Below are 18,393 nucleotides of genomic sequence, written 5' to 3' on the forward strand. Positions count from 1 at the left end.
ATAAAAGGATTTTTAGCAGTAGGTTTCGTCCTAAAAAATTACTTGGCTTAAATAAATAGAAACTATATTTTGCTCTGATAAAAGCCTTAGTTGGTGGTCCTGGTCCACTGGTCCGTAAATTTTTAAATGAATTTGAATTGTAGGTGAAAATGTTAGATGAAAGAAGTAGGGTACATTACATTCCTCATGCATTACTCACAATTATGATTTTAGTTGACCACTATTTCCTTTTTATACCCCTTTGAATTTCCCAGAATTCCTAGAAAATTACAAAACCCTTCAATAATCCTTTTAGAGAGAATCCAGGTGGAGTGAATCTTGTGTCCTTGTATGTGAAAATGTCTTTTATTTCACATGGCTATTGCTAGTAACCATTTGGACAGGAGTAGGGCTGAAGTGCAGGGCAGTGTTCTAGTGACAAGAGTGGTTGCGGAGAAGGAACTGGAGAGTGGAGAGTTGGATGAGGAAACAGGGAATGGTTGAACTCAGATTGCAGTTATGATGAGTCTTTTTTTTTTTTTTTTTTTTAAGTCTTTACATTTGCTTTATTTTTATTAATGTTTGTTTATTCATTTTTCTTTTTTTTTTTTTTGTATGAAATTTATTGTCAAATTGGTTTCCATACAACTACCAGTACTCATCCCTCCTCAATGCCCATCACCCACCCTCCCTTCCCTCCCACACCACATCAACCCTCAGTTTATTCTCAGTTTTTAAGAGTCTCTTACAGTTTGGCTCTCGCCCTCTCTAACTTTTTTTTTTTCCTTCCCCTCCACCATGGTCTTCTGTTAAGTGTCTCAGGATCCACATAAGAGTAAAAACATGTGGTGTCTTTCTCTGTATGACTTATTTCACTTAGCATAACACTCTCCAGTTCCATCCCCGTTGCTGCAAATAGCCAGATTTCATTCTTTCTTGTTGCCAAGTAGTATTATTCCATTGTATATATAAACCACAACTTTTTTATCCATTCATCAGTTGATGGACATTTAGGCTCTTTCCATAATTTGGCTATTGTTGAAAGTGCTGCTATAAACATTGGGGTACAAGTGCCCCTATGCATCAGCACTCCTGTATCCCTTGGGCGAATTCCTAGCAGTGCTATTGCTGGGTCATAGGGTAGATCTATTTTTACTTTCTTGAGGAACCTCCACACTGTTTTCCAGAGCGGCTGCACCAGTTTGCATTCCCACCAACAGTGCAAGAGGGTTCCCGTTTCTCCACATCCTCTCCAGCATCTAAAGTCTCCTGATATGTTCATTTTAGCCACTCTGACTGGCATGAAGTGATATCTCAGTGTGGTTTTGATTTGTATTTCCCTGATGAGGAGTGACGTTGAGCATCTTTTCATGTGCCTGTTGGCCATCTGGATGTCTTCTAGAGAAGTGTCTATTCATGTTCTGACCATTTCTTCACTGGATTATTTGTTTTTCGGGTGTGGAGTTTGGTGAGTTCTTTATAGATTTTGGATACTAGCCCATTGACCAATATGTCATTTGCAAATATCTTCTCCCATTCTGTCGGTTGCCTTTTACTTTGTTGATTGTTTCCTTGCAGTGCAGCTTTTTATCTTGATGAGGTCCCAATAGTTCATTTTTGCTTTTAGTTCCCTTGCCTTTGGAGATGTGTCAAGTAAGAAATTGCTGCAGGAGAGGTCAGAGAGGTTTTTTCCTGCTTTCTCCTCTAGGGTTTTAATGGTTGCCTGTCTCACATTCAGGTCCTTCATCCATTTTGAGTTTATTTTTGTGAATGGTGTAAGAAAGTGGTCTAGTTTCATTCTTCTGCATGTTCTGTCCAGTTCTCTGAGCACCATTTGTTAAAGAGACTGTCTTTTTTCCATTGGATATTCTTTCCTGCTTTGTCAAAGATTAGTTGGCCATACTTTTGTGGGACCAATTCTGGAGTCTCTGTTCTATTCCATTGGTCTATGTGTCTGTTTTTGTGCCAATACCACACTGTCTTGATGATGACAGCTTTGTAGCAGAGGCTAAAGTCTGGGATTGTGTTGCCTCCCACTTTGGTCGTCTTCTTCAATATTACTTCGGCTATTTAGGGCCTTTTGTGTTTCCGTACAAATTTTAGGATTGCTTGTTCTAGCTTTGAGAAGAATGCTGATGCAATTTTGATTGGGATTTCATTGAATGTGTAGACAGCTTTGGGTAGTATTAACTTTTTAACAATATTTATTCTTCCAATCCATGAGCATGGAATGTTTTTCCATTTCTTTATATCTTCTTCAATTTCCATCCTACGCTTTCTATAGTTTTCAGCATACAGGTCTTTTACATCTTTGATTAGGTTTATTCCTAGGTATTTTATGATTCTTGGTGCAATTGTGAATGGGATCAGTTTCTTTGTCTTTTTGTTGCTTCATTATTGGTGTATAAGAATGCAACTGATTACGTTAATTTTGTATCCTGCAACTTTGCTCAATTCATGTATCAGTTTTAGCAGACTTTTGGTGGAGTCTGTTGCGTTTTCCATGTATAATATCATGTCATCTGCAAAAAGTGAAAGCTTGACTTCATCTTTCCCAATTTTGATGCCTTTGATTTCTTTTTGTTGTCTGATTGCTGACGCTAGCATTTCCAACACTATGTTAAACAACAGTGGTGAGAGTGGATATCCCTGTCGTGTTCCTGATCTCGGGGAAAGCTCTCAGTTTTTCCCCATCGAGGATGATATTAGCTGTGGGCTTTTCATAAATGGCTTTTATGATGTTTAAGTATGTTCCGTCTATCCCGACTTTGTCGAGGGTTTTTATTAAGAAAGGATGCTGAATTTTGTCAAATGCTTTTTCTGCATCGGTTGACAGGATTATATGGTTCTTATCTTTTCTTTTATTAATGTGATGTATCACATTGATAGATTTGCGAATATCGAACCAGCCCTGCAGCCCAGAATGAATCCCACTTGATCATGGTGAATAATTCTTTTTATATGCTCTTAAATTTGATTTGCTAGTATCTTATTGAGAATTTTTGCATCCATATTCATCAGGGATATTGGCCTGTAGTTCCCTTTTCTCCTGGGTCTGTGGTTTAGGAATCAAAGTAATGCTGGCTTCATAGAATGAGTCTGGAAGTTTTCCTTCCCTTTCTAATTTTTGGAACAGCTTCAGAAAGATAGGTATTATCTCTGCTTTAAATGTCTGGTAGAATTCCCCAGGGAAGCCATGTGGTCCTGGACTCTTACTTGTTGGGAGATTTTTGATACTGATTCCATTTCTTTGCTGCTTATGGGTCTATTCAAGTTTTCTATTTCTTCCTGTTTGAGTTTTGGAAGTGTGTGGGTGCTTAGGAATTTGTCCATTACTTCCACAGTGTCCAGTTTGTTGGCATATAATTTTTCATAGTTTTCCCTGATAATTGCTTGTATTTTTGAGTGATTGTAATTATTCCATTTTCATTCATGGTTTTATCTATTTGGGTCTTCTCCCTTTTCTTTTTGAGAAGCCTGCCTAAAGGTGTATCAATTTTGTTTATTTTTTCAAAAAAAACAACTCTTAGTTTCATTGATCTGCTCTACAGTTTTTTTAGATTCTATATTGTTTATTTCTGCTCTGATCTTTATTATTTCTCTCTTTCTGCTGGGTTTGGGGTGTCTTTGCTGTTCTGCTTCTATTTCCTTTAGGTGTGGTGTTAGATTTTGTATTTAGGATTTTTCTTGTTTTTTGAGATAGGCCTGGATTGCAATGTATTTTCCTCTCAGGACTCCCTTTGCTGCATCCCAGAGCATTTGGATTGTTGTATTTTCATTTTCATTTGTTTACATATATTTTTTAATTTCTTCTCTAATTGTCTGGTTGACCCATTCATTCTTTAGAAGGGTGTTCTTTAACCTCCATGCCTTTGGGGTTTTCCAGACTTTTTCCTGTGGTTGATTTCAAGTTTCATAGCATTGTGGTCTGAAAGTGTGCATGGTATGATCTCAACTCTTGTATACTTATGAAGGGCTGTTTTGTGACCCAGTATGTGATCTGTCTTGGAGAATGTTCCATGTGCACTCGAAAAGAAAGTATATTCTGTTGCTTTGGGATGCAGAGTTCTAAATATATCTGTCAAGTCCATCTGTTTGTTTGGGCCCTTGTTTCTTTATTGACTGTGTGTCTAGATGATCTATCCATTGTTGCAAGTGCTGTATTAAAGTCCCCTGCAATAATCACAGTCTTATCAATAAGGTTCCTTATTTTTCTGATTGTTTTATATATTTGGAGGCTCTTGTACTTGGCGCATAGACATTTATAATTGTTAGCTCTTCCTGATGGATAGACCCTGTAATTTTATATAATGCCCTTCTTCATCTCTTGTTACAGCCTTTATTTTTTTTTTTTAATATTTTTTTAATGTTTATTTTTGAGACAGAGAGAGACAGAGCATGAATGGGGGAGGGGCAGAGAGAGAGGGAGACACAGAATCGGAAGCAGGCTCCAGGCTCTGAGCCATCAGCCCAGAGTCCGACGCGGGGCTCGAACTCACGAACCGTGAGATCATGACCTGAGCTGAAGTCGGACACTCAACCGACTGAGCCACCCAGGCGCCCCTCTTGTTACAGCCTTTAATTTAAAGTCTTGTTTGTCTGATGTAAGTATGGCTACTCCAGCTTTCCTTTGACTTCCAGTAGCATGATAGATGGTTCTCCATCCCCTCACTTTCAATCTGAAGGTGCCCTCAGGTCTAAAATGAGTCTCTTGTAGACAGCAAATAGATGGGTCTTGTTTTTTTATCCATTCTGATACCCTGTGTCTTTTGGTTGGAGCATTTAGTCCATTTACATTCAGTGTTGTTATTGAAAGATACGGGTTTAGAGTCATTGTGATGTCTGTAGGTTTCATGTTTGTAGTAATGTCTCTAGTACTTTGTGGTCCTTGCAACATTTCACTCACAGAATCCCCCTTAGGATCTCTTGTAGGGCTGGTTTGGTGGTGATGAATTCCTTTAGTTTTTGTTTGTTTGGGAAAACCTTTATCTCTCCTTCTATTCTGAATGACAGACTGGCTGGATAAAGGATTCTTTTTTTTTTTTTTTTTTTTTAGTTATTTTAAATGTTTATTTATTTTTGAAAAAGCAAGCAAGTGAGCACGCAAGTGGGGGAGGGGCAGAGAGAGAGGGAGACACAGAATCCTGAGCAGGCTCTAGGCTCTGAGCTCGAACTCACAAGCTGTGAGATCATGACCTGAGCTGCAGTCAGACGCTTAACCGATGGAGCCACCCAGGCACCCCTGGATAAAGGATTCTTGGCTGCATATGTTTTCTGTTCATCACATTGAAGATTTCCTGCAATTCCTTTCTGGCCTGCTGAGTTTCAGTAGATAGGTCTGCTACTACCTGTATGTGTCTACCTTTGTATGTTAAGGCCTGTTTATCCCTAGCTGCTTTCAGAATTCTCTCTTTATCCTTGTATTTTGCCAGTTTCACTATGCTATGTTGTGCAGAAGATCGATTCAAGTTACGTCTGAAGGGAGTTCCTCTGTGCCTCTTAGATTTCAATGCCTGTTTCCTTCCCCAGATCAAGGAAGTTCTCAGCTATGATTTGTTCAAGTACACCTTCAGCCCCTTTCTCTCTCTTCTTCTGGAATTCCGATGATAGGGATATTGTTCCATTTGATTGCATTACTTAGTTCTCTAACTCACCCCTCATATTCCTGGATTTTTTTAATCTGTCTTTTTCTCAGCTTCCTCTTTTTCCATAATTTTATCTTCTAATTCACCCATTCTCTCCTCTGCCTCTTGAATCTGTGCTATGGCCGGCTCCATTTTATTATGCACCTCATTGATAGCATTTTTTAATTCCTCATGACTATTTTTTAGTCCCTTGATCTGTGTATCAATAGACTCTCTGCTGTCCTCTATGCTTTTTTCAAGCCCAGTGATTAATTTTATGACTATTATTCCAAATTCTTGTTCTGTTATATTGCTTAAATCGGTTTTGATCAATTCGTTAGCCGTCGCTACTTCCTGGAGTTGCTTTTGAGGAGAATTCTTCTGTTTCATCATTTTGGGCAGTCCCTGCAGTAGCTGCAAACTGCAGGGTACTTCCCCTGTGCTGTCCAGAGAAACTTGTGTTGGTGGGCAGGGCCACAGTCAGACCCGATGTCTGTCCCCAGCCCACCACTGGGACCACAGCCCCTCTCCTAGGGGCAGGACTCGCAGTATGATGAGTGTTGAAGTACACATCTCTTTCACCCATACACCTCAGTAATCTTTTTTAGGAGTACAATACAAGACCTAGATTTTTGCTTTTTTCTCTCCTCCTCCTCCTCAGTGCAATATTAGCGCCCCAACATGCTTGTGAAGCCAAAGCATGATAGGTTAAAAAAAAAACCACACTACAGATGGACTTACATGACTTACATAGGGAAACTAATTGGATGCACAGAACAGATAGTTGAAATAGCATATTCTCAGAGAGCTAGGCAAGGATATTGGGAACATGTAACCTTAAGCAGTTTTGGAGAGGATCCCATTAGATACACTGGGATGAAACACATCATTATTGAAACCAAGAACTCAGTGGATGACCTGACTAGAAGAATGTAAGACACTGAAAAATTAGTAAGCTTGGAAAGTCAAGTTGAAGAACTCCCCCAGAGTGTATCAACAGAGAATGAAATAATGGGAAGAATGAGGGAAGTATAAAAAGCAAACATACATAGTTATGTAATATGTATGTAGGTATATGTAAAGAGAGCATGCAAAGTATTAATGAGTCTCTGAAGAAGAGACAATAGAGGGAGGAAAGAGTTGAAAAATAATAAACCAGCATTTTCTTAAAATTAACCTGGCTGGTGTGCCGTGCCAAACAGTAGAAACAAGGAGTAAATGATATAGAATTAAAAATTTTAAAACCTCCACTAAGCACGTGATAGATTTGAAAACATGTAAAACAACATTCTGAAAGTTTCCTGACCCGAGAATCACCTGAAAATGAACACAAACTCGATTAATGTTACATAACTTCTTATTTTGTGTTAATAGCATGAATTCTTGTGAGCATCTCATAGAAGAGATATGAAGAAATTGTTAAGGAACCAGCACCTACATTAAGAAAATTGGCTCAGGCACCTGGGGTGGCTCAGTTAGTTAAGTGTCCAACTTCGGCTCAGGTCATAGTCTCACTGTTCGTGAGTTCAAGCCCTACGTCGGGATCTGTGCTGACAGCTCTTAGTCTAGGCCCGCTTTGGATTCTGTGTCTCCCTCTCTTTCTCCCCCTCCCCCACTCACTCACTCTCGCGCTCTCCCTCCTCTCTCTCAAAAAGGAAATTGACTGTAACCTCTACACCATAGCATTTGTGCCAGTTTTCGGTTGGACTGGTACATGTTAGAACCAAGTGCTGACGTACATTGGTTCAAGAGATGGAAAATCACCTATAAAGATGACAGTGCCAACGGAACCATGCTGCTTGTAGTTCTGGACAGTTTTGACATTCTACCACCAACTCATCCAACTTACAGACATTTGTGCCTGCCCTTCCCTGTTGCCTACAAAATTGGGTAGTATTAGTGCTGTCCCCTTAGGCCCAGTGCAGACTGATGTCCTCAAACCTGGCATGGTGGTCATCTTTGCTTCAATCACTACAGTTGTAGTAGGGTTTGTTGAAATATGTGCACCGTGAAGCTCTCTCTGGTGCTTATGTGGGCTTTAGTGTCAAGACCATATTTATAAAAGATGCTTGCCATGGCACTATGGCTGCTGATAGCAAAAATAACCCACCAGTGCAAGCAGCTGGCTTCGCAATGCAGATTATTCTCTTTAGTCATCCAGGCCAAATTAGTGCTGGCTGTACACCTGTGCTGAATTGTTACACAGTTCACATTGCTTACAAGTTTGCTGAGCCAAAGGAGAAGATTGATTGGTCTTCTGGGAGGAAACTGAAAGCGGACTCTGAATTCTTGAAATCTGTTGATGCTGCCATAGTTGATATAGTTCTTGGCAGGCCTGTGTGTGTTGAGAGCTTCTCTGACTGTCCTTCTCAGGTCATTTGGTTCTTTGTGACATAAGACAGTTGCTGTTGGTGTAATCAAAGCAGTGGACAAGAAAGCTGCTGGAGTTGGCAAGGTCACCAAGTCCGCCCAGGAAGTTAAATGAATATTATTCCTAATACTGGCCACCTTGTCTTAGTTAGTAGTGGAAGAGTAATCTCAGAACTGTTTGCCTCCGATGGCCATTTTAAGTTTAAGAAACTGTTTAACGATAGTAATGCATTGTAAACTCTTGAAAGAACCTTTTGTGGATCATTTGGTGTGTGTTGGGGCGGGGGGTGGCAATTTTAAGGTAATTTAGTTTTTAAATTAGTACTTTTAATGGAAGCAACTTGGCCAGAAATCTGTCACAGAATTTTGAGACCCATTAAAACAAAGATTAATGAGAAGGGGAAAAAAAGCCGGGGCTAGGGAGGGGGGGGGGGGGGGGGAATTGGTTACAGTCTCAAAGTTATTTTCTGTCACTTTAAAGATTTTCTTATTGTATGATATATATTCATTAATGATATATTGTATGCATAAATCTCATGGCAGTCTGTTTTTAAAAGTAATCTTTATTTTCTTTTTTCTTTTATATTCACAAGTAGTCTTTTTTTTTTTTTTTCAGGTGTGAATTCTTAGGTTTGTTGGGTTTGTCACCATGTTGGATTTTCTCAGTTTTTGATCATTGTTAGTTGTGTTCTCATCTGCTGCGTTCAGTCTGCAGCAGAAGAGAGATAGCCAGCCACCTGGTGTCCTAGCCTCACAGTGGTAGGGTAGTTTTGTGATCACCGTTTTGGTTTCCAGTTTGCCCCTACCTAATGACATATGTCTCACAGCCCATGGTCCTCTTTCTTTTATCTTTTCTATAGGTTTAATGTGGGTATAGGAGAATTGTTAGTCTGCCATTATGAATCTTTTAGTCTGTATCACTTAATCAGAAAAAAACTTTTTCTAAGCTAATTTATCAGTAAGTGAATTTTAGAATTTCACAAACCTGTGATTTAACCTAAATATTTAATATTAATGATTTACTATTAAAATACTTGAAGTGGAACTATAGTCCACTTATGTGATTATCTTAAATATGAATGTATTTTTTAATAATTAAAAAATAGATAACTTCTACAGGAAAAAGCATGCTCTTTGATCACATTTTAAATAAATAAAATTTAATTTACTTTTTTCCAGAATCATGCTCATGAGCATTTCCTGGATCTTGGAGAATCCAAACGGCAGCAGACAAATCAACACAATTATCGTACAAGATCTGCATTGGAAGAGACTCCTAGACCTTCAGAAGAGATAGAAAATGGCACTAGTTCTTCAGATGTAAGATCTCAGCACATTCACAAAGTTGTTATCAGTTTTACTTGTTTTTTTTTTAATATGACTTTCATTCTTTGCACTCATTGATGTATTATAGATGTAGCTCAAAGATGATGTTTTCTAGGTCTTACAATGATAATGATAGCTTCCATTTACTGAAGACTTATTATATATGTTCCAAGCATGGCACACATATTCATAATACCAAATCCACAAAACAAATGCATATGAATGAATTATTCCTATTTTATGTATGAGGTGTCTGAAGTTCAGAGATGTTTAGATTACCTATGTACCTAATTATTAAATGGTAGAGCGGGAGTTAAACCCAAGTTCCTTTCTTTACACTAAAGCCAACCTTTTAAACTAATACCATGAAGCTCTAGTCTGTAATTATAATAACTAATTAAGAGACATTTGGCAATTTTGGTTAGCTTTTTAGCTCTGTACTAGTGTATGACTTTCTTAATTTAATCTTTTAAATTTTCCTTATGCATAATTATTTCTATAAATATCATTGTCCCTACTAAATTATATATTCTTTCAACAAAGGCAACCAATTTACGATCATAAATTAATCTTAAGTATTTACAACATTTCCCTTACTCTCTCCACCTTCCCAATCATCCCTCCCCCAGTTAGGTCAAAGACTCTATGATCCTATTGACTACTATATGTTTATGAAGCAATGTTAGACATATACGGGAATTCTCTGAGTATATTCTACTTTATAGACATGGCAGTAAAACTCAAACTGTGAGAGTATGCTAACCACAGTTGAGAAGTTAATCTCCATTGGCTTCAGGTCCTAGTATGGCCAGGTCAAAATGATAATGTCCAATCTAGTAAAATGACCAAATATACTAATAACATAAGAAAGATTTAGTATGATTCTTTTAGTAATATGTTTCTATAAAATATTCTAAATGTGATTCAGCTTATTAGAAACATATTTTCACATATATCTGTTACATAGGAAAAAGTTAACTAATCCTTCATTTGTCTTCAAAACTAATTTGCTTATACTTTAACATTCATTCAGAGCAACTGAATAAATTTCTAGATGAATACATGGAGAAAAGAATATTGCGTATGGTACAATATATTAACGGAAAGAATCCTGGTTTTTTTTTAGTTCAAATATCTTGTACTTCTGTATAGTACTTAATTTTCTACTAAGAATATAGAAGTACATTTCTTTTCTCTCCCTTTAAAGAAGTAATATGTATAGTAATGATGGGAATAATCGGATCATTTGTTTATTTTTTCAGTTATATTGAGCAGAGATTAAATTTACTGTTGGATTTGATCTTTTCATATTTGCTTAGTTCTCAAAACATTGTGGAATAGTTGTATAATACATATTCTTCATTATTAAGACATCAAAAAGAAAAAAATTCCTCCCCAAATAGGCTATTTTATTGAATTAGTAAAGGAATACATCCCATTATTATCTTGGAAAATTCTGTGAATATGCCCAGCAAGTGATAATACTGAACCATTCTTGTGGAGAGGAGTCTAAACTTTGGAGTAGCTTAGTTGCTTATTAATTATGCTGCCTAGGGTAAATTGCTTAACCTTTTTAAACTTTAATTTCTTTAAATAACTGCTCCCTATCACCAGCAATGTTTTGTCTAGGTCAAATGGGATAATGTATACAACATGCTTTGAATAATTTCTGAAATACTAATAAAAGCTTAATTAACGTGAGCTGTTATTTTTACTGAAGCATAAAGTTTTATTTGAGCAAGGGAGAAATTGTGTAAGATTTTGTGACCCTGAAAAACAATTTTTATAAAGAAAATGGCTTCTCTGGAATATCCTACGTTGAGCGGGGTATATTTACTGAAGAGAAACAGTGTTTGGGTATTTTTTAATCCTCTACTATTTGTATAGAATAATATCAGAGTGTAACAATAAGATATAAATTCCTAATTTAAGCTTCTCATAACAACTGTAGAAAAACCTTAAGTTTTTAAAATGGGCCAAAAAGTAAAATTGATTCCCATTGTTATCTATAGAATTTAACATCCAATCTCAAAGATATATTGAGGCTTAAGAAACGGTAACAAACAAAATGTTAATCACCTGAGAGATTGCTCTGAATCCATTATTAATAGGTATTATTTTGTTGGCTATGTTTAATAATTTTGTTGGATAAAAATATAAGACCTGTGTTTTATAGCTAATTAAAATCAGGTTTTAATGGTTGTAAATATACTATGTGATTGGTACTATTAAATATCACTGATATTTCTTTTTTTAAATTGTTATGTAATAATAACATAGAACAAATGAGATTAAAAAAAGTTTTTGACATTTAAGTTGCTTTAAAATATGCTACTTCCCATTATGTCTGTATCTATATAATCACATATGCATAACCATTTAGCCAGGGATACATAAAGCAAATATTTGTTAGGTATATTTCCTTCGAGCTACCTCCCCCATTTTAGCCTGCATTTTTAAAAAATTGTTAGTTAACATATAGTGTAATAATATCAGGAGTAGAATTGAGCGACTGATACTTTCTATAATCATAGAATGTTAATGTAAAATTACACAATAAAATATATATTAAATATTTCTTAGGAAGGGGAAGTTGTTGCTGTCAGTGGTGGAACGTCTGAAGAGGATGAGAGAGCATGGCACAGTGATGGCAGTTCTAGGTAATTCATCGAATTTTATTTCTACACATGTAATATAAAATCTTTATAAACCTGAAAGTTCGTTTTTATCAGCAACACATTTCAGATTTTCTTTGGGTTTAAAGTTATTTTTGGCGGCACGTGGGTGGCTTGGTTAATTGTCCCAACTCTTGATATTAACTCAGGTCATGACCTCACTGTTGTAAGATCGAGCCTTACCCGTGTCAGGCTGCAGGCTGAGTATGGAGCCTGCTTAGGATCCTTTCTCTCCCTCTCTCTCTGCCCCCCCCCCCCAAATAAATAAATTAACTTAAAAAAAATAAAGTTGGTTCTTTTTTAGAGGTCTTTTTGTAGTCCAAAAGTTAGGAGATTTTCTTTCTGATATGTTTATCTTAGCAGAAAAAAATTTTGGTCATTGCAACTAAATGTGCAAAATGATGCTTTTAATTTGTCTTCTTAGTTGATCTTTTATCTTCTGAATCCTATTATTTGTAATAGTGAACTACAAATTAGTTTCATTACTGGTTTTGAGAAATACTTAAGCATTAAAGTAATGAGATCTTGTAGAATTGTCTATTTTCATATACTATAATTTGTTGAATGATAATTATTTCTTCCAGCAATGAGAAGTGAGGATTCCTTTATTTCCTTATAATGGTGATCTACATTGTTATAGTGCTGATCTTTGCTGACCTTATAAGGTCTTAGTACCAAGAAAGTAGCTTTTGATTATATTTAGCTCCTTACACTTAACACTGTCAGTAGTAGCTCTTAAAATTGCCAAGGAAACGAAGAGGTGGAGGTTATAAGAATTCCTTATATCAGTGTTAGAATCAAGGGCTTTCTTAGTCCTACAACATTGACTCCTAGTGATGATATATGCATGTACCCGTGGTTGTGTCTGGGAGATTTCTATATTTGAAACGGCAATAAAAGAAAAACTCACTTTCTTTTGGCTCAGCAATGGAAAATAGAGTATCTCAAACCATGAGACAGCATAGAAGTTCATATATTGAGAAAGTAGTAGTGGCTTCAGCAGTTAGGGGCAGTTGTAAAGACCACGGGTTCTGCAGTTTGTAGTCAGATCTCTGCTGGCATCAGATTTTCTGTAAGTGCCAAGTGCTCTGGAGAGTAGCAGCTGTGAGTACTTGGCAGGTGTCATTTTTAGTGACCATGGGCTGGAGTTAGTATAAATAAATGCTCATAAGTTGAGGACAGCTTATTCTTGGATAGATGTTTGCTCTGCAGATGCATTCCCATGCATCCAGTATAGAATCTGAAAATATTTTTTAAACCAAGTTCTTTAATATTGTTTTCAAATTAAAATGAAGTCATGAAATCATACTAGAATGCACCTTAATTATTTGATTCTTATCTGTAATGATTATTCTTAGGGAGATATAGGTAGATGTCTGTTAGGGATATTGGGGACAGGGGTTAGAAGTGGTGGTAGTAGAATAAAACTCCAGACAAATCTGTCCTTTCCACATTAATCTTTTTAGAGAAGTAAGGTTATACATCATCACTAAATATAGGAAAACTATTGATTTTAACATAGTGTAACTTAGATTTCTTTAAGGCATTTATAGTTTTAAAATTGTAAAAAATCAAGTAGTATTCTCATGTACTAAAATTAGAACAGAAGATAATATAACTGCATTCTTTATTTTGCACCAACATCAGTTCAATAAAATTTGAGTCTTTTGAAGGTACACTGAAAAGAAATGGCAAACATGCTTAGTAGTGATACATAAAACACTAAGGCATGTAGTTTTCAGAATCATGGCATTCTTTGAAGCATAAGCTATGTCTAAGGTATATGTAGATGTTGAGTAAAAGTTGCAAGCACAACCTTCCTAATAGGCCGGAACACTTGGGACAAACCCCACCTCACCCCCATTTAATATCCAGCTATCATGAAGGCACCAGTGCTCTACCATCAAAATACCTATGGTGAAGAGTTCCCTGCTCCTCTCAAATAAGTAATCCCTCTGCTTCCTCCTCCTTAATGTTGGTATCTCTGTGGCATCCAAGACTATCTGCCGTTGCTAGAATTGCTCCTTATTTTTGTATTCCCCACAGTATTTTGCCCCAGAATGCAGCACTCTTCAGAAATTAATTTTTTAAGTCTATTTATTTATTTTGAGAGAGGGGGAGAGAGAATCCCAAGCACACTCCCCACCTATAGTGAGGAGCCAACACAGGGCTCAAACTCACAAACTGTGAGATCATGACCTGAGCTGAGATCATGAGTTGAACACTCTTCTGACAGAGCCACCCAGGTGCCCCAGAAATTAATATTTTTGTTAAAATCATAGGAGGCACTTAAATTCATTGTTTCAATTAAAGCTATAGCCTTACTTATCTTAAAGTTTTTGAGATATTTAAGTTAAGCTGACAGAATTTTAAGAAACTGTTTAGAACATGAGTTGAAAGGGAAGTGTTTTTAGTTTATTTGTTACTCTGTCATTGTGATCTCTTTATATTTATAAAATAGTCTTACGGTATATCTTCTGTTTGTATTTTTTAATCCCTTTTGCCTTTTAGTGACTACTCTAGTGATTATTCTGACTGGACAGCAGATGCAGGAATTAATCTGCAGCCACCAAAGAAAATTCCTAAGCATAAAACCAAGAAAGCAGAAAGCAGTTCAGATGAAGAAGAAGAATGTGAAAAACAGAAGCAAAAACAGATTAAAAAGGAAAGGAAAAAAGTAAATGAAGAAAAAGATGGACAAATATCACCAAAGAAAAAGAAACCCAAAGAAAGAAAACAAAAGGTTTTTTTGGTTTTTTTTAATATAAATTGTTTTCTATGAAAACAAAGCACACTTTCTAAAAGTGCTGCTGATAAACATAAATGCTGTTGAGGCGTACCAGCAAGTAGTATTGGAAAAAACTCAGAAGTATACAGTAGCAAAATATAGTATGCCAAACGTATTTAATTTTCTCAAGTTTTAAATTAGCATGTGCGAGTATTTACTTATAGAATTACCATATTCTCAATATTAAGCATTTAATCTTATGAGCAGATTTTTTTTTGATAATCTCTTGGGATTTATTCATTTGTATATATAAAAAAAGTTTAAAAACATGTAGTTTTATGAGTCTTTTAATTTCCTTTGCTTTTTGACCATCCTTATTGATTGTTAATTGCTGAAAATAACCAGCAAGCATAGAGCACACATGACTTGGAATAATAATGGCAGAACTTGTCATAGTTGACTACAAGGCAAATATGAATCTAAAATAGGATACTGCAGTTGTTAACAAGCTTTCATTAATTTATAGAGAAGATGAGCCATAATTAGATGATCCTTAGGTCAGTAGCAGTATTGACGTGATTACTTCATCTTTAGTCTGGGTAATTTGAGACAAATCAGAACGTAAGAGATAAATGTTATGGAAATAAGAACTGTCAGCTCTTACGGAAATGGAATTCTTTCAAGAAAAATAAAAGCTGTTTAACTTTTGCTCTAAAGTAAATGAAATACAAGGGAGATGTTTTCTATTCCCCAAAAGACTATAAGTACAAAGTATATTTGGTTAAATAAACACAAGGAAGATTTTTTTTAACCTCTTTCATTTTTAGAATTAAATATAAGTTGTTAATTATAGGATTAAATACTAGGGAGGCTGTCTTTATCTCCGGAGAGCTTTCAAAATTTTAAGAATACTTCTGTTTTTAATGTTTATTTTATCTGTATCATCTGAACTCTTGTTTCAGCTTTATAATTATTTATTAATTTGGATTCCACAGCCTACTATTCTTATTACTTACTTTGCTTTTGTCTGGGGATGATTTACCAAAGAGAGTGTCACACATATATGTGCTCAGTTTTCTCTTGTGTGTCTCTTGTGTGTCAGTGATGATAAATGTAGGCTGACCCATTATTTTATGTGGTACACAGACTGGTTGAAGAAAACTGATTTAGCCTTCTATCTAATAAACATTTTTTTTCTTATCTCAAGACAGTTTTGATTAACTTTTGAGGTTTACAGTGTTAAGTCACTGTGAGAACGTAATTTTTTTGTCTCAAGAGTGCAGTTTACCTGACTCACCTGGTTTCTTTTGATTGATAATTGTGTGTAAACTAACACCTTGGGCTTTTTCATGCAATGCCACATTTAGATCCACTGTTGCTGTTTGGCATATTTTAACTTCACAATTTTTATTGAAGTATTACAACAGGATCTGTGTGCCACTGAATTTATGTGGGACAGACTTTAAATATCATGAGGTAAGGATATTATAGACTGTTCCCTTTAATTTGGTTTTTGTACACATGGTTTGGTATTAGTCTACCAATGGATCTAACAATAGAATTGTTCTTATTCTTTAGTCTCTTTGTTATTCTAAATAAACACAATAATATTTCCCTCCTTACGCATAGGGTCATAGAGTTGGAAAGTAACAGATTCATTAAGTAATATTTACTGCAAGTATGAACAGACATTTTCATATGATTCATTAAGTAATATTTACTGCAAGTATGAACAGACATTAGTCATATGACATTTTCCATATGACTAATTGTATTCAAATTAATTAAGAGCCAGTAAGGCAGATAAAGAAAATGGTTATTAATAGAATTCTCCAGAGATGCAGTAAAGTCATCTCAGAGATGTCCATTATATTGTTAGGAACTCTGGAAACCAGATCAATAAATTTTTATTGAAGGCTTACGGTTTATAAAGCAATACAGTGGATAAAAAGAAGTGTAGGGGCGCCTGGGTGGCTCAGTCGGTTGAGCGCCGACTTCGCTCAGGTCACGATCTCGCGGTCTGTGAGTTCGAGCCCCGCATCGGGCCCCTGTGCTGACAGCTCAGAGCCCGGAGCCTGTTTCAGATTCTGTGTCTCCCTCTCTCTGACCCTCCCCCATTCATGCTCTGTCTCTCTCTGTCTCAAAAATAAATAAACGTTAAAAAAAAAAAAAAAAAAAAAAAAGAAGTGTAAGACATAGTACTTACTCTGAAAACAATGTGTGATTAACAAGTTGCTTTAATCCCCCAAGATAAAAATAGAATATCACATTGTCTAATATGTTTAATTACCAGATTAATTTTAAAGATGATAGCTCGAATCAAATAAGGACATCTTTTCTTAGAGTTTCAGGTAAGGCTTCCAGAAGTAAGATGTGAGGTAGACCTAGAAGAATTTCCATGAATACAAAGGAAAGATCTCAATTACCTGTATCTCCAAAATGAACAAAAATTCAAATGATGAGGCTGGAAATTTTGAGGAATATTCAGTGCATTTTATTTCCTAAGTGGTTTTAAGTACTAAGTGATAGAAACCTACTTTAAAAATTCTAGGTTTCCCAAGAATTATTGAGGAATAAGATGTATCATCGTAATGATTCTTGGCTGTGCCATACCAAAGTCTTACAGTTATAAATATTATTCCTATTTAATAGCCAACTTAACCTGGTTTCATGTAAGTGTTGTTCACTATTTCAGTCAATATAGGTATTTTCCTTACAGGGAGAAATATTTTTCTGCTATAATTAATAGCCCTTATTGAGGCTGGAATTAACAATTTTCAGACTTTTCCTACCTTTTTTTTTCTTTTTATTAATAAGTCAAAGGAAACCTTTTTCACACATACTTTAACTCAAAACCTCAATGTATAAAACTGAAATCTGTGGCTCTAATTTTTTTTTCTTTTTCAAGTTTTTATTTAAATTCTAGTTAGTTAACATATAGTTTATGGTTTCAGGAGCCGAATTTAGTGGTTTAGTGATTTATCACTTATTTTAACACCCAGGGTGCTTATCACAACAAATGCCCTCCTTAATACTTGTTACCCATTGAGCCCATGCCCCACTCACCTCCCCTCCAGCAACCCTGTTTGTTCTCAATAGTTCAGTCTCTAATGGTTTGCTTCCCTCTCTTTCTTTTCTTTCTTCCCTTCCCTATGTTCATCTGTTTTGTTTCTTAAATTCCACATGAGTGAAATCATATGGTATTTGTCCTTCTGTATTTCACTTAACATAGTACATTCTCGCTCCATCCATGTCGTTGCAAATGGCAAGATTTCATTCTTTTTGGTGGCTAATACTCCATTTTATATATACACCACATCTTCTTTATCTGTTCATCAGTCAGTGGACACTTGGGCTCTTTCCATAGTTTGGCTATTATTGATAATACTGCTATAAACATTGGGGTGCATGGGCCTCTGAGTATTTTTGTATCCTTTGGATAAATATCCAATAATGCAATTGCTGGGTCATAGGGTAGTTCTATTTTTAACTTTTGAGGAGCTTTCGTAGTCTTTTTCAGAGTGATGCACCAGTTGTTCACCTCCTTTTGTTCTGAATGTTGTCTGTAGGTTTTAGTTTATCTGGTTCTTTTTTTGTGGTGATTTGGAGACTGAATAACTATACTGCCACTGCTGCCGTCTTCCCAGAATAACATTTTTAAAAGCTGAATATATATTTTTGTTCAAAGATC

The 18,393-nt window shown here is 35.9% G+C and overlaps 1 protein-coding gene and 1 long non-coding RNA gene across 4 annotated transcripts in view; one reads left to right on the plus strand and one right to left on the minus strand.

The window, feature by feature from the left end:
- The window catches only part of LOC109263320 (uncharacterized), a 35,255-nt gene extending 27,176 nt beyond the window's left edge, over nucleotides 1-8,079 (minus strand). The window contains exon 1 of the long non-coding RNA XR_002078153.2: nucleotides 7,714-8,079. This is a non-coding gene — a long non-coding RNA (uncharacterized LOC109263320). The remainder of the gene's footprint in view (nucleotides 1-7,713) is intronic.
- The window catches only part of PHIP (pleckstrin homology domain interacting protein), a 138,469-nt gene that overhangs the window by 82,315 nt on the left and 37,761 nt on the right, over nucleotides 1-18,393 (plus strand). For all 3 annotated transcript variants that reach the window (XM_019442703.2, XM_019442704.2, XM_019442705.2), the window contains exons 21-23: nucleotides 9,153-9,293; nucleotides 11,883-11,959; nucleotides 14,486-14,717. In XM_019442703.2, coding sequence (XP_019298248.1) covers nucleotides 9,153-9,293; nucleotides 11,883-11,959; nucleotides 14,486-14,717 — 450 coding nt within the window. The remainder of the gene's footprint in view (nucleotides 1-9,152; nucleotides 9,294-11,882; nucleotides 11,960-14,485; nucleotides 14,718-18,393) is intronic.

This window comes from Panthera pardus, unplaced genomic scaffold (assembly GCF_024362965.1).
Source record: "Panthera pardus isolate Hobbes unplaced genomic scaffold, ASM2436296v1 HiC_scaffold_17, whole genome shotgun sequence".
NCBI lineage: Eukaryota > Metazoa > Chordata > Mammalia > Carnivora > Felidae > Panthera > Panthera pardus.